Source organism: Microtus pennsylvanicus, chromosome 9, assembly GCF_037038515.1.
Source record: "Microtus pennsylvanicus isolate mMicPen1 chromosome 9, mMicPen1.hap1, whole genome shotgun sequence".
NCBI lineage: Eukaryota > Metazoa > Chordata > Mammalia > Rodentia > Cricetidae > Microtus > Microtus pennsylvanicus.
Window position 1 is genome coordinate 42,375,929 of NC_134587.1, and position 14,104 is coordinate 42,390,032.

General features: G+C 52.0%; 1 protein-coding gene across 2 annotated transcripts in view; it reads left to right on the forward strand.

Annotated features, from left to right (window-relative positions):
• Nucleotides 1-14,104, forward strand: part of Col5a1 (collagen type V alpha 1 chain) — a 150,961-nt gene that overhangs the window by 52,467 nt on the left and 84,390 nt on the right. For both annotated transcript variants that reach the window (XM_075985567.1, XM_075985568.1), the window contains exons 5-9: nt 8,839-8,970; nt 10,044-10,175; nt 10,657-10,896; nt 11,624-11,803; nt 12,350-12,406. In XM_075985567.1, the coding sequence (XP_075841682.1) occupies nt 8,839-8,970; nt 10,044-10,175; nt 10,657-10,896; nt 11,624-11,803; nt 12,350-12,406 (741 nt within the window). The remainder of the gene's footprint in view (nt 1-8,838; nt 8,971-10,043; nt 10,176-10,656; nt 10,897-11,623; nt 11,804-12,349; nt 12,407-14,104) is intronic.

A 14,104-nucleotide genomic window follows, 5' to 3' on the forward strand; every position in this document is an offset into this window, starting at 1 on the left:
GGATGGTGATCATCCTTCTCTGTCTAAGATACTTCCTGCATGATGCCTTTATGCCCTGCACCCTTCATAGGGTCTAGGAAAAGAAGCAAGAAGACATTTTTGGTCCTGTGAATACAGCTCAGCCCATCTCCACAGGCTACTGGAAACCACAGAGCAGTGTGTTCAGGTCCCCTTCCCTGGCTTAGACATTTTTGTTTCCACCCTGTATAGCCCATAGGCGATAATACCGAAGTAAAAATTTTAAATGTGATTTGTGTGGGCTCCAGAAGACCCAAACGGGTGATCTGTCAGTAGGGAACCTCTGGGTACAAGATGGGGTGACAGAAAGGGTCCCTCAGCACTCGGTGCTCTGCTCCAGCCTGTGGAAGAATCCCTGGCTGACTGACAGGGTGTGTCCCGTACCTACGGGTACCTGGCATGCGCCCGTGTGGCCTGGCTCTGCAGCCCTTCACTGCCGCTGGAAACATGGTCGTCCTCTGCTCCAGTTGCGGAAGTTGGGCTGAGGCCTCCGCTGGCCGCTGCCAAGGCCAGTCCTCTTTCCATCCTCACAGATGGGGAAGCGTGGCCCGATGTGGTTTGGGAAAGTGCCTAAGATCACTGAGCGTGACTCAGATGGGAAACCAGGGGAGCTTGGCAGTGTGGCCCTCGAGTTCCACCTCCTTCCACCTGTGACAACAAGCAAGGAGCTCTGGGAACTTGTCCAGGCCACAGGTACCTAGGTGTGTTTTGAATGGGGGTTGGAGAGGTCTACCCTCACCAGCTCTGGGCATGGTTCTGGGGATGGCTCATGGCCAGGGAGTGTGGCAGTGGGGACTCAGGACTTGCGGCGAGTACACTTGTGGGCTGCCTTTCCTGCAGCCTGCAACAAGAAGGGCTTGTTTTTCCAACTTATTTGCACCTGTCTATTTGCAGGCTCAAGGTCATCCACATAAAATTCAGGATGTAATCTGTAAATTAAGCAGTAGTCTGTGGGGATCCCTGCAGAGCCCCCTTTGGATGGGGTGAGGGCCAGGTATGGCAGCCATGGCGTGAGGGCTGCCTCAGGGAGAAGGAAGAATGAAAAGGGAGGGGGACAGAGAAAGGCTCTGTTATGAGAGGGTAGATTGCAAAGTTCTCCACTGTATGTGAGTGTGCTCGCTGCATAGCCCCCAGGGTTGCAGACTCTTCCACAAAAGCTTTGCAATTTCCTCGGCCCAACGCAGCCTGGCTAAAATCTCATTATCGGCAGAAACACAACCGACTCGCTCAGCAAAATGCTTCAGGCTCCGTGAGCGCCAAGGACAGCGTGATCTCTACAGTGTCCAAATGGGGATGGGACTGCCCTCTGAAGAAAAATGGACTGTTCACTTGATGCTGCCAACATGGGGGCACGGTCAGCACAGCACACTGGAACAGCGTAATGACCGACAGGCACGGGGGTAGAAGCTTCTAGAGACTCTATAGGGGCTCAGGAAGTAAGCCTGTGAACGGAAGGGGAAGGGACAGGCAAAGGTTAGTATGTGAGGGTGAAGGTGGTATTTGAATACTGGCACCTTTTCTCCCCACGTGATTTAGGGTCACCATAGGCAGGCCGTGTGTGACTGCTAGTTCTGTGTGTGGCATTTGTGTGGTGGTGGGGCTTGGCCCTGGCCTTTGGGGTTAGAAGGATGGGCTGGGCTGCTACCTACCACGTATAAGCCTGCACGGGTGACTGAGCAGTTTGAGGGTGTCCTATGTGTGAGGTGCACAGCTTGACACTGTGGCCTTAGGCTCCAAGGGAAGCCACTCCAGGGAGCTAGGAGAGGTGTGCGCAGCCTCCTCCTGGGTGGTCTGTGACAGTGGTCTCATCTCTCTGTGACATGGAGAAGGGAAAGATGGAAGAAGCCATCCATCCCCCTCACTTGGAAGTGTGGGGATAGGGTAGGGTCAGGCCTGGGGAATGGTCACTTTTGCTGAGATACAGAAGGGGCCAGCGAGGGTTGGTGGACAACACTAGACCTTATCTGAGGCAGGCTCAGTCAAGATTCCCTCTTCCGGAGCAGCTCATGTCATCATGTGGGTGACGTGGGTGGGGAGGAAGGGGGACGGGGAGTCTCAGTGCAGTTCTTGAGAACCCATAACTGCAGTTGAGGGGGAAAACAGTGTCCTGGGTACTCAGGTCCACACTCCTGTGCTCTTTGAGGGTCAGCCACTTAGCACATACTAGGGCCCTCCCATGACATCACATGGACATGCACACAGACAAAGCAGTGCCCACATGGGCATATACTACAGCTAACATACAGTCTCCACACCCATGAATGTGCACAAGATCTATGCTTGTATCTACAAACAGCCAGACTACCTCAGCTCTTGCTATGAGGCCTCCAGGCCTGTAAGTGCAGAGGGTCTGTGGCCTTGTGGTAGTGTTGGGAAAACAGACTCCAAAGAAAATCTCTAGAACGCAGAGAACAGCAGATTGACTCCTGCCCCTGAGACTCCTCTGTGGTGGGCAAGTGGGCCGGGCTAGAGTATTACATGGCACCACCCCACTGGCGTGTGACCTCTCCCTCTCTGGGCAAAGTCATGCCCATGGAGAAAGGGGGCGGGGTATGTGGTTTGTATCAGGATGGAGGTAAGAGCAGGGGCAATTCTGAAGGAGCTGGGGGTTCTGTCTGCCATCCTTGCTGTCTCTGGGCTGTGTATATGGGGATGATTAGCAATAAGACCTGATATTAAGGGAACCTCAGTGAGATCCTGGATAGCCAGTGTCCCCATGCAGGAGCAGAGAGCCTGTGGCCCAATCCCCAAATTCAGCCGGTTGTTTATGAGAACCTGGGGCCAAGGCCCACCTCTGGAAGGGCAGCTGATCCTGACATCTTGCAGCACCCCAGGGCCCTCAGAGTGCTGTCCATGAGCAATTGCAATCTCCTGCCTTCATTGAGAAGCTAAGAGTGTCTTTCTGAACTTCAGATGTGAGACCTTTCTGTGTAGTGGCAAACTGTGGGTGAGTGAGGTTATGAGCCCAGCCTAGGTTCTGGCTTCCTGCCTCTACCCCTACTGGCTACTACTGGGCTCTGAGGAGGCCTTGGGGGCCCCCAGCCTGCATGTTTAAAGTCTGCATTTCTCCCATGTTTTAAAGAGGTCCTTGTGAGGTTTAGGGCTGTTGCATGGAGCCCGGGTCTCTCCCATGAATCATTGATAAAATGTTCTCAATGTGAAACTCTGGCCATTGTTTTTTTTTAGATTTATTTATTTCATTTGATATGTATGAGTGTTTTGCCTGCATGTACGTTTGTGTACTTTGTGCCCATGGAGGCCAGAAGAAGGTGTTGGATACCCTGGAACTGGAGTTACAGTGGTTGCTGGGAATCGAACCCAGGTCCTGTGGGAAAGCAACGAGTCTCTTAATGGCTGAGTTCTTTTTCCAGCCCCAGGCTTTAACAAGTACACAGCTGGGGGGAGCAGAAACAGGTGCCAAGTGGAGCCCCTGTCCTACCATCTTATCCTCCTGCCCTGCAGAAAGCTTCTTGTCCCTTGGTAGTCTTGCTGAGCATTGGGCATTTGAGGCCCTTCTCCCTTTCCCTCACATGCAGTGAGCAAAGGAAGATGGGCCAGAGGCACTCTGCACCAGTACCAGGTACAGAGTTAAACCAACTTCTAGTAGGGCTCGGAGACGGATGCGGTTGGGAAGGCAGGCATTCCTCGACCAGCCTGGGTTGATTGCATGTCCACATTGAGACTGAAAACCTTACTGGGTTGAAGCCAGCTTAGTTGGGTTCCAGGATAGGCACACAGGTATATGGGACTTTGCATTAGTTCCTAGGGCCCTTTATCCAGCCTGGGAACCAGTTGTCATGTAGTGTGTAGGTGGTGGTGTACCCACACTCAGTGACAGGGAGCCATCTTACCCTGTCCCGCTCTCTTGACCACTAAGCGGGATTGCAGAGATATGTTAGACACATCCCTGCCCAGAGAGCGTGGTGCTCCTGGAAAGGCAGACAGAGCCTGTAAGAGACAGTGGTCTTACAATGTGTCAGCTGCTAGGCCCCAAAGACTCTAAGTGTTCACTTCCCCCCAAAGACATCTCTTCCTCCCGCCAAGTGTGTTTGGAGATCATTTATTTACACGCCAAGCTCTCAACTGAAAGAAAATATTTTTATTTGAATTGGATGAAATTTGAACTGGATAGAGGTCATGTTGCTAAATGAAAATGTCTGTTTTTCCCATACCGTCCTGAGATGAGGCTCTCATCTGTGGGCGTTGAAAACCCAGGCCTCCAACATCCTAGGAGAGACACGTGGGGAGGGAGGGAGCCAGGGCTGTGGGCACCTCTGCTGGTTTCAGAGAAGGTGGGGAGGGGTGACAGGAATGAGAGGGAAGTAACTAGCCTGGGTGCCAGTAGGGGGAATACTATGTAAAATACGGAGAGGGGATCATTGGGACCCTGATGTGCGCCCCCCCCACCCCATTTACTGCAGCAGAGGCTGCAGAGCATCAAGCAGTAACAGCAGTAGCAGCAGCAGCAGCAAGCAGTTTTATGCATCTGTTCTCTGACTCCCAAATCCCCTTATGGGCTAGAGCCCAGCGCTGGTCTAAAGGAGGAAGAAGTTGTTGTCCTTGCCTTTGGCCCTTCATCTCTAGGGGTCAGGGGTGAGGTTGGCCCTCTTACCCCCAGCTGCCTCTTGCACAGCTGTCCTGCCTCATCTTATGGAAGGAACCTGGGCTCCAGGGCATAGCAGTATTGTGGAGTGGTGGGCACAGCTCTTTGCACATCCAAAGAAGGCAGTAGCTGTCCTGCTTGCTGCGGGGAAGAATGTTTTTCTGTCTGTAGCCTGGATAGGAGTTTGCCTGCAGAGGTGGGGACAGGTGGGGCGGGTCAGCTGGTAGTCATGGGTACAGGGCTTGTGAACTACCCCTGTAGCTCAATGCCTTAGTTTGAATCGTCAACTTGACACAGCCTGGAGTCATCTGAGAAGGGAGTCTCAAGAGACTCAGATCAGACTGGCCTGTGGGCATGTCTATGGTGCATATTCTTCTTGATTGTGAATAGATAGAGTCTGGCCTGGGTTGGATTGCACTATTCTATAGGTATATTGTCCTGGGCTGTATAAGAAAGCTAACTGAGCCCGGTGGTGACGGCACATTCCTTTAATTCCAGCACCCTGGAGGCAGAAGTAGGCAGATCTCTGAGGTCAAGGCCAGCCTAGTCTACAGCACAAATTACAGGATAGCTAAGGCTACACAGAAAGGCTAACTCTCAAAAAACAAAAAACAAGCAAACAACACCAGCAACAGCAAAACACTATCAGGGCATGTGCCTGTCTGTGAGTGAGGCAGCGAGCACCCTCCTCCATGATTTCTGCTGTACTCCTAGCTGTGGGTGACTTCTCTGTTTAGAGGCAATGCTTCATGGAATAGCAAATAGGTCTGGCTTTAGGTTTCTGTCCTGAACTTAATCCTGGGCTGAGACCTGGAAGTGTAAGCCAAATAAATCTGTTCCTCCCTAGTTTGTTTCTGTCCGAGTGCTTTATCAGAAATGGAAAGGAAGCCAGACTTCTGAGATCAGGGCCAGTGACCTCTCATGAATACAATTCCTCACTTGTCCAGTGGGGAGTAACAGTCACGTGAGTGAATGGGCACTGTGCCCTAGGGCACTAGGCAGAACTTAGAAGGAAATATCTGCCCCTTCTTTTCCATAGAGATCAGGGTTTGGGCTCCATCTGTCTACTGTAATGGTACCCAGAGGAAAGGACCTTGTAGGTTGCCCTGAAGGCTACCCTACCCAGCCGTCCAGACTCAATCCTGTGTAAGGTACTTGGAATTCTTTGCTCGTTACTTGGGGTTTTCAAGCCCCAGTGGGACCATGTATGTGGAACTCAGCCTCCAGGGTTCAGAGAGGCTGGCCTTTGATGTATTCCGAGACTGGTGTTTGGTTCTGTCAGTGAGTACTCCCACTTCGTCCCAGTTCTAGGCCAGCTTCCCCTCAGAAGAAGCTAGAGATGGTGACGGATCCTGTCCTAGATCAGAAGACATCCACACCCTCCTTCTCAGGAAGGAGGATCCTAGGAAGCCACCTGTGGGCCTACACTCAGTGACTTCTGGTGACATACTCTTGCCGTCCTGCCGTGGTCATGTAGATAGAAGTGCCACATCTAGACCTGTCCCTGCAGCCTCCAGGTTCAGCCTAGGGTCCATCTCAGAGAACGGTTCATGCTTCACCTATTGAAAAGCAGGGATGCAAGGCCCCCTGGATTGGGCAAGAAGGCCACATTTTCCCCAGAACACAGCAGAGCTGTGGGTGCAGGACCAGAGATAACCCCAAGATTCTGGCCAGAAATAGGGCACCAAAAGAAGCTCACAATGACTACATGGAGGATGTGATATTATCAGAAAGCACAGGTCAGTCTGTGCTGATAGAATGTGGGCACCACTGTGTAGCTGCTCTGTGTCACAAATGCATTTGCAGTGTATGACATGGTGGCCAGAACTTAGGAGGTGCTGGTGGCTGTTGAACCAGCAGGTTAATGGATGGACGCATGACTGGGTACATGAATGAATGAATGGGTAGACAGATGACATGGGTGGGTGGATAGACAGATGATATGCAAGAATGATAGATGGACCGATGACATTAATAAATGGATGGGAGAAAGGATGGATGGCCATAAGAATGACGTGCATCAATGGGTGGAGGGCCCTTATGGCTGGCTGGATGATTGGAGGGGCAGATGAATCGCATGCATGCATGGATGGATAGGCAACGTATATGGATGGATGGGTGAGTAAGGAGATCAGTGAGAAAGAGCTGGGCACGTCATCTTCTGTAATCACAAAAATGCGTCTACTATTTCCTTCCCTTCTTGAGTGCTCGCTGGTTACTGTCAAGTCCCTCTGAGCCCCTCCTTCTGGGCCTGTGGCTTTGCTCCTGAATCCTGTGGTCTGATCCTGGCCTCGTATGTCCAAAGTGTCTGATCGCTGCTACCTCAAGTTTGTTCTTGAGTTCCCTGTCCTAACTGAGTCCTCTGCTGTCCCCTGTCCCCTTGACATTCTCTATCTTGCTGTCCCTTTGGAGGACTCAGCCCTGCAGATCCGCTAGGGGTGCAGAGCTCAGCTGGAAAGGCAAAGATGCCATTGAGAAAAGATACCAGGCAGGTAGCATTTCTGCCTGGGGTGGAGAGAAAACCCAAAAGAAACCCAAGAGACTGTGCTGGTTTCCAAATTTCATCTAGGCCTTGTCTCTGCAGCCCACTACCGGAAAATTCCATAGGATATATTGCACACTTTATTCCAGCGTAGTGTAATGCATTCAACTATAGTGAATGGTGATAGCATCGTGTGACAGGATGGGCTCCAGGCACAGAGAACTTGACCTGGCGCAGCCCTAGGTCACCTCTGTTTATTGTACCATCTCCAGTGTGGCCTTCAAAATGCTAGAATGCTCTGCTACCGTCTCTCCAGCTCTGAGCCCAGTAGGAGGAAGTCACTGGAACCTTGTGAGCCACCTTCACAGGCCTTGCCCCACCTGCTATTGGACACTGAGCCTTACTTTCTTGGGCTACTGAATGGGGGCTGATAGACTGTGATGGCCACAATGGGAGGCCATGAGCCCCTTCCTTACCTGTGCTCAGCGAATGGAAACAGTCTCACTCCCGGTCACTGTCACCAATACGGTCTGATTGGCTGGGAGGGCTCAGCCCCTGCTTCAGGCTGGCTCTTGCTGTTATCAGGAGGGTATCTGTACATTGTGCTCTCGGTCTCTGCAGATTCTTTACTTCTTTGCTGTCTGCATATCTTAGTAAGAGAGAAGTGGGGTACCTGATTCTGTGATCAGCTGGGAAGTTCCAGCATTAGGTTGTGTGGAGTCGTCGGGGCTGACTTGTACGTGGGGCATTCATCATTGTGTTCCACTTACTTGCCATCTTTGCATGGACACTTGGAGCTCTGGGGTTGTTGACAATACTTCTCTGAGAGTATATGGATATGCATTGGCCCAAGTGAGTCAGTCCCTCTTTATCTTTAGGGGCATACTGATTTGGGGAAATTTGTTCAAGTGTTTGTTCTAAGTTCCAGGGCTGGAACTGCTAGGTCATATAGTAATTCTGCGTTTAACTCAATGAAAAAGCAAGCTTTGCATTGTAAAGAGATACCCCTCAGTGCTGGAGACTGATGGAGACAGGGATATGCCCTCCTAGAACAGATGCATTTATGCTTTCTAACTACATTAGCTGTGAGCACGACGTTGGCAAATGTGTAACAGGTATCTGGTAGATGGATGGATGATTTGTGAGGTAGATGGATGGATGGATGGATGGATGGATGGATGGATGGGTGGATGGATGAGGATGGAAAGGTGGATAAATGGATGTGTGGATGGGTGAATTAGGGAATGGATGGGTGGATAGTTAATGGAAGGGTAGATGAGTAGATAGGTCGGTGGATGTATGATGAGTGGATGGGTAGGTAAATGTATAGGTAGATAGATGGGTGAATAGGAGGTAAATGGATGGGTGAGCTGGCTGGCTGGCTGGCTGGATGGATAGATGGATGGATGGATAAAAGCGTAGTGAGTGGATGAGTGGGTAAGTGAATAAATGGGTGTTTAGATAATGGATGGATGGAAAGGTAGCTAAATGCATAGGTGCCTGGGTAAATAGAAGGTTGGGGGGATGAATGGGTTAATCCTTAGGTCAGCCAACCTAGCTTAAGTAGCTCTGCAGAGCAGCATCTGCTGGGAGGAAGTGTGTCCCTGAGGGTACCTCCTTTCAGGGTCTTTCCCAGGCTGCTGTCTGATCCAGGCTATCAGGCTGGGTCCCCTGGGTCCTTCAGGTCCCTATGAGTACCTGTGCTGCTGGCTCATGAGCTCTTGTTCTTTTGCAGGGTGACATCCAACAGCTGTTCTTTGTCTCTGACCACCGAGCTGCCTATGATTACTGTGAGCACTACAGCCCCGACTGTGACACCGCGGTCCCTGACACACCTCAGTCACAGGACCCTAACCCGGATGAATACGTGAGTCATCTCTGTCCGGATTAACGGTGGGAGCACAGGCAGACCAGGATGGTACAGAGTTGCAGGGTTACAAAGGACTGTGGAAGCTGCAGGACCATAGGGGAAGCAGTGTGTGATGTCTGATCCACTTTACCATGGAGTAGTTACACCGACCTCGCCATGATGGAGTCTCTCAGGGAAGTCCCGTCAGCAGCTGTGGCCTTTAATCTTCCACACACGTCCATGAATGACTGCAGATAGGTGGTGCCCTTTACCCTCAGGCTGTGGCCTCAGTTTTTCTTTAGAGTGCAGCCCATTCCCTCATGGGTACCTGAAGCATGCTCAGTCCTATGTACTGTGGTCAATAACCTGACTCCCAGAGTAGCTGCGACTTTGAAGGACAGCCATGTGTGTCCCCTTTGTCCTTCTCCCCATTTCTCGCTCTAGTTGCTCACCCCAGGCCCTCTGTTATTTATTTTACTTGGAGTTCTTCCTTGTCTTTCCCCTGCCTCTGGCCAGGCCTGACTTCTGCTCCTCTGAGCTCTTTGTCTCTCCAGCTGTATTTCTCCTCACACCTCTCCTCTTTCATTGCTACTCAGATGAGGTAGGGGGTGTTCATGGGGCAGTAGGGTTCCCTGGCCTAGAGCCCAGCCCCACAGATCCTAGGTTGCTGGATGGATGTCCAAAGCCAGCCTCCACCAGGTCCCTGATTAGTATTTGAGGACAAAAATGCTGCTTCTGACTATGAGTCCCATGAGTTGGGGTTGAAGGTCATGTTTGGTGCCTAATGGCTGTGACCAATGGAACTCACACTTTGCCCGGCTCTGATTCCTATGGGTCAGATGTAACCTCTTTGAGGGCTCTGCTTTTGCTGACCTCTCAGGAGCATGTGAGGTCGTCCATCTCCATGTTGGGTTTCTGGGTTTTGTTCAGCTTCTCAGGGAGTGACTGAGGGAAGAGCCCTGTCTGGGGACCCTTGGTGCTGGGCAGTGCCTTGTGACATCTGATTCCCCATCTGAGCCAGGGCAAGGAGGTTGACAGGCTGCTCTGTAATATGTCCAATTCCTTCTTCCTATGGCCACCGTTGACTTCAGTACCCAGAAGGAGACGGTGAGACCTATTACTACGAGTACCCATATTATGAAGACCCTGAAGACCCCGGGAAGGAGCCTGCCCCTACGCAGAAGCCAGTGGAAGCTGCCAGAGAAACCACGGAGGTTCCTGAGGTCTGAGCTGGACAGGGGCTGGGTCGGGGAGGTTCCTGGTCCCTCCAGGCCATGGAGCAGGGGAAGGTAGAGAGCCAGAAGCCATGAACATGATGGCACATACCCACAATCCTAGCTCTTGGGAAGCTGAGTTGGGACAGTCATGAGTTCTAGGCCAGCCTGGGCTACAGAGGGAAACATTCTCCCTCCCCACATATATGGACGCTTAAGCTGTGGTTGGACCTTTCCTGGTATGTTCCTGGGTTGTCCTCCATCTACTCATGCCACTCCTGGTAGCTGGTGTTCACGCACTGGCTGCCTCTCTCCACATTGTCTCTGTGTTTCAGGGACAAAGGATCCTGAATCCAAGTTCATAGGCCTTGGCTGAGTTCTGCATCCACGCTCTGATATTCACTGTCATACTAACGGGTTGCTAGGAAGGGTGCTTAGAAAATCCTGGATCCAGGTCCCCTGACTGCCTCTCTCTATTCTTTGCCCCCAGGAACAGACCCAGCCCCCACCAGAAGCCCCCACAGTGCCTGAGACCAGCGACATTGCTGGCAAGGAGGATGATCCAGGAATTGGGGACTATGACTATGTGCCCACTGACGACTACTACACTGTCTCCCCTTATGAAGACCTTGGCTATGGCGAGGGGGTAGAGAACCCTGACCAGCCCACCAACCCTGACTCAGGGGCCGAGATTCCCACCAGCACCACTGTTACCTCCAATACCTCCAATGTAATTGTCTTCCTTCCTTTATGTCTTGACCTAGGGGAGGGGTGGGGGAAGGGGCCAAGGCTGTGGCTCTGGGACCCTGCTGAGCACCTACTTCCTTGGGTGGCCTTCATTACCCAACAACCCCCGCCCCCATGCTCTGGCTCCCGAGTCCTCTGTAGTGGGATTGAGTGTGTTTGGAAGCCGTTGGCTTTTCTGAGTTTATTTCTGTTTTCCACTGCAAAATAGGTAGAATAGCTCTTGGGCTCTGAGTTCTCATTCTCAGGGTGGCACAGATAATACTGTAGATTTTGGCTCCAGGAGTACCATCCATGAGCATCAGAGTAACCCTCACGGGGCACTGTGTTCTTCACTGTTAGAAAGACCCTCGGTTTCCAGGGTGCAAGTTTTAATCGCCCACAGAGTGGGTAGAGTACAGCCATAATCACCATCTGAGTGCAGACCTCCCCAGCGGGGAGTGCCGCTCTCAGAGACTGCCCTAACTTGTTATGGGGTCTTGGGCAGTTTAGGGAACCATCCCCATGGTGGCTGGAAAGTGTGCAGAAAGGCTGTGGGGAGCTCAGGTCTTCATGGAATCCCCATGGGCTTCAGCTCTAGATGGTCTGTTGTGGGCCACTGGTTGTTATGTGTCCGGCAGAAATTGCCAGACTCAGTGCCAGCCAGGTGAAGTCTGCAGTCACTTGGTCGGCCTCCCTGAGTGACTCTGCCCCTTCTGCCCCTTCATCTACAGCCAGCTCTGCCTCCAGGGGAAGGGAAGGATGACCTGGGTGGTGAGTTCACTGAGGAAACTATCAAGAACATAGAAGACAACTACTATGACCCATACTTCGACCCTGACTCCGACTCCAACGTCTCGCCCTCAGAGATAGGGCCAGGCATGCCGGCTAACCAGGACACCATCTACGAGGGGGTAAGTGACCCAGGCTCCTCTCTGCTCGGGGGCATCTGGGTGGTGGGAAAGGGGCAGCCCTTCCAGAAGTCTGAGGGTGGCAAGAGTGACCTAGGATAGCACGCAGCTTCATTCTTCTCTTTTAATTAACTAACTAACCAATTAACTAATTTGATATAGGATCTCATTATGTAGACTCAGCTGGCCTGAAATTCACTGTGTAGACCAGACTAATACTCATATAGATCCATCTGCCTTTGCCTCCCAAGTGCTGGGGTTAAAGGCATGTGCCACCATGCTTGGCTGAGCTTCTCTCATTAAAGTGGCCCCTCCGACTTCCATTAGCTGCGCCTCATTGCCTGATTGTGTCTGTATATGCGTGGCTAGGTGTGAGGATGAGCAGCCCGCTTCAGCTCATTAGCCTCCTCCTGGACACGAGGGGAGACACCTGGTGGCAGGGAGCACTCTGCTTTTGCACAACTTTTGTGTCATGTGGACTTTTTGTTTCCTTTCTCTCCCCCGTTCTTCTTCTCTGGAATCTCACATTCCACACTGACCCCCACCCAGATTGGAGGACCTCGAGGTGAGAAAGGACAAAAGGGAGAGCCAGCCATTATTGAGCCGGTAAGGACACAGATGTGTGTGTGTGTGTGTCTTTGCTGTGGTGTCCTCTGCTAAGCTCATGGTGGTTTTGTAGAGTGTGACCAGACTGTGGGTCCCTTCTCTGCCCGTCAGGATACTCGAGAAGCCATCCCCATGCAATCATCCCCTGTATCACAGATGCTTGGGAGAATCTGGGTTGGGGGAGTATTCCAGAGCTCGGTCAAGGTGCTGGGCAGCATGTGGATCACAAGTGTCTGTACTTGGAGAGAAGGCGGAAGGTCAGAGCACCTCTGCGGAGATTTCCTTAGAAGGGACACAGACCTCGAGAGGGAGGCTAGACCAAGGCTGGGTGGGGAACTCCTAGTGTAAGTAGTAGGCAGGGGCATAGTTAGTTAAAGACTTCACCTCTCTGTGTCCCTAATGCCCCCCTTTGAGTCCCTTTACTGCATGCAACCATTGAAACAGGAAAGACGATCAAGGGAATGTCAGTGGTTCTGAGGTAGGACTCACCTCTGAGTAAAGCCCCATGTCATTAGGCAGTGGGATCCTGGGTAAGTTAGAACAAGAACCTGTAGAGAATGTGTGGTTGTGTACAGCCCGTGTCCCCTCCTCAGTCAGAGAGTTTTTTGGGAGCCTGGCCTTGTCCTGCTGGCTGCTGTGGCCTGCTTGGGTCTCAGAGCTGCTGACATCAGGACTTTGACCTCAGGGAACAGAATGCTGTGTAATTGAGTGCACTGGGCTTGGTAGCCATGGGAGTGTGGGCTCAGAATTGGCTTTGCCTAGAGGAGCTGGCCACTGAGGTCATCTGTCCTAACATAGCCCGTGAGGAGGCTCTTGTCCTACATCCCAGCCATTGCAAGGCTGGGGAGCTATTAGTACCACTACCAGGACTTGGCTCCCTGGAGCTGAGTTCATAACATGACCTTGGGGCTCCCTCAGAGAGAGAACCAGCCTCATAGGGTCACCACCTTCACACACGGGGAGAGCCTTGCTTGGCAGTGCTTAGTAGGCCAGTGGACCAGGGCAAGCTCCCTGCCTTGGCCTCTTTCCTGGCCAAGGGAAGCCTTCGAAGAAAGCCTCTTGCTGGTTCCAAGGGCTCTTCCTGCTACTCATGCCCCTGGTTCCCCCTGGCAGTGAGTCCGAGGGCATATATCCTCTTTCTAGATCCCTCCCTGACCTCCCTGTGGATCGAAAGATGACAACCCTTATCTGAGGCTGTATGATCGGGCACTGAGGGAAAGGGGGCAGAGCATCAGGGTAGCCCAACTCAGGGGCCCCTTGCTCAACCCCATGGGAAACCTCAACCCAAGTTTATACTCACAGGAGGCTAGTCCTGAAGAGGAGCATCTCAAGGGACCAAGGCAGACTAATCCCCAGGCACAAGTCTGAGGCTTGTTCTACTCTGTGCCAGAGGGAGGTTGCTGCACAGATCTCTTCTATGCTAGACCTCCATATGGCACTGCCTCAGTGGGACTTCACCTCAGGTGGACGTGGTCATCCATTGCAGCCCCTTGACGGGGTCCCTGATGCTTCACTAAAAGGAACATCTTTCCTGGGTAGGGCAGTGAGATCCCAGAGAAGGCAGGTACCCAAGGCTCTGCAGGCCTCAAGGTTGGTTCCCAGCTTCAGAAATGGTTGAGTGGTACCTTAGAATAAGGCTTACTTAAGATTATTGTATGTGGAGTTGGTACCCCAGTTTTGAGAGTAGGAGAGGCATGG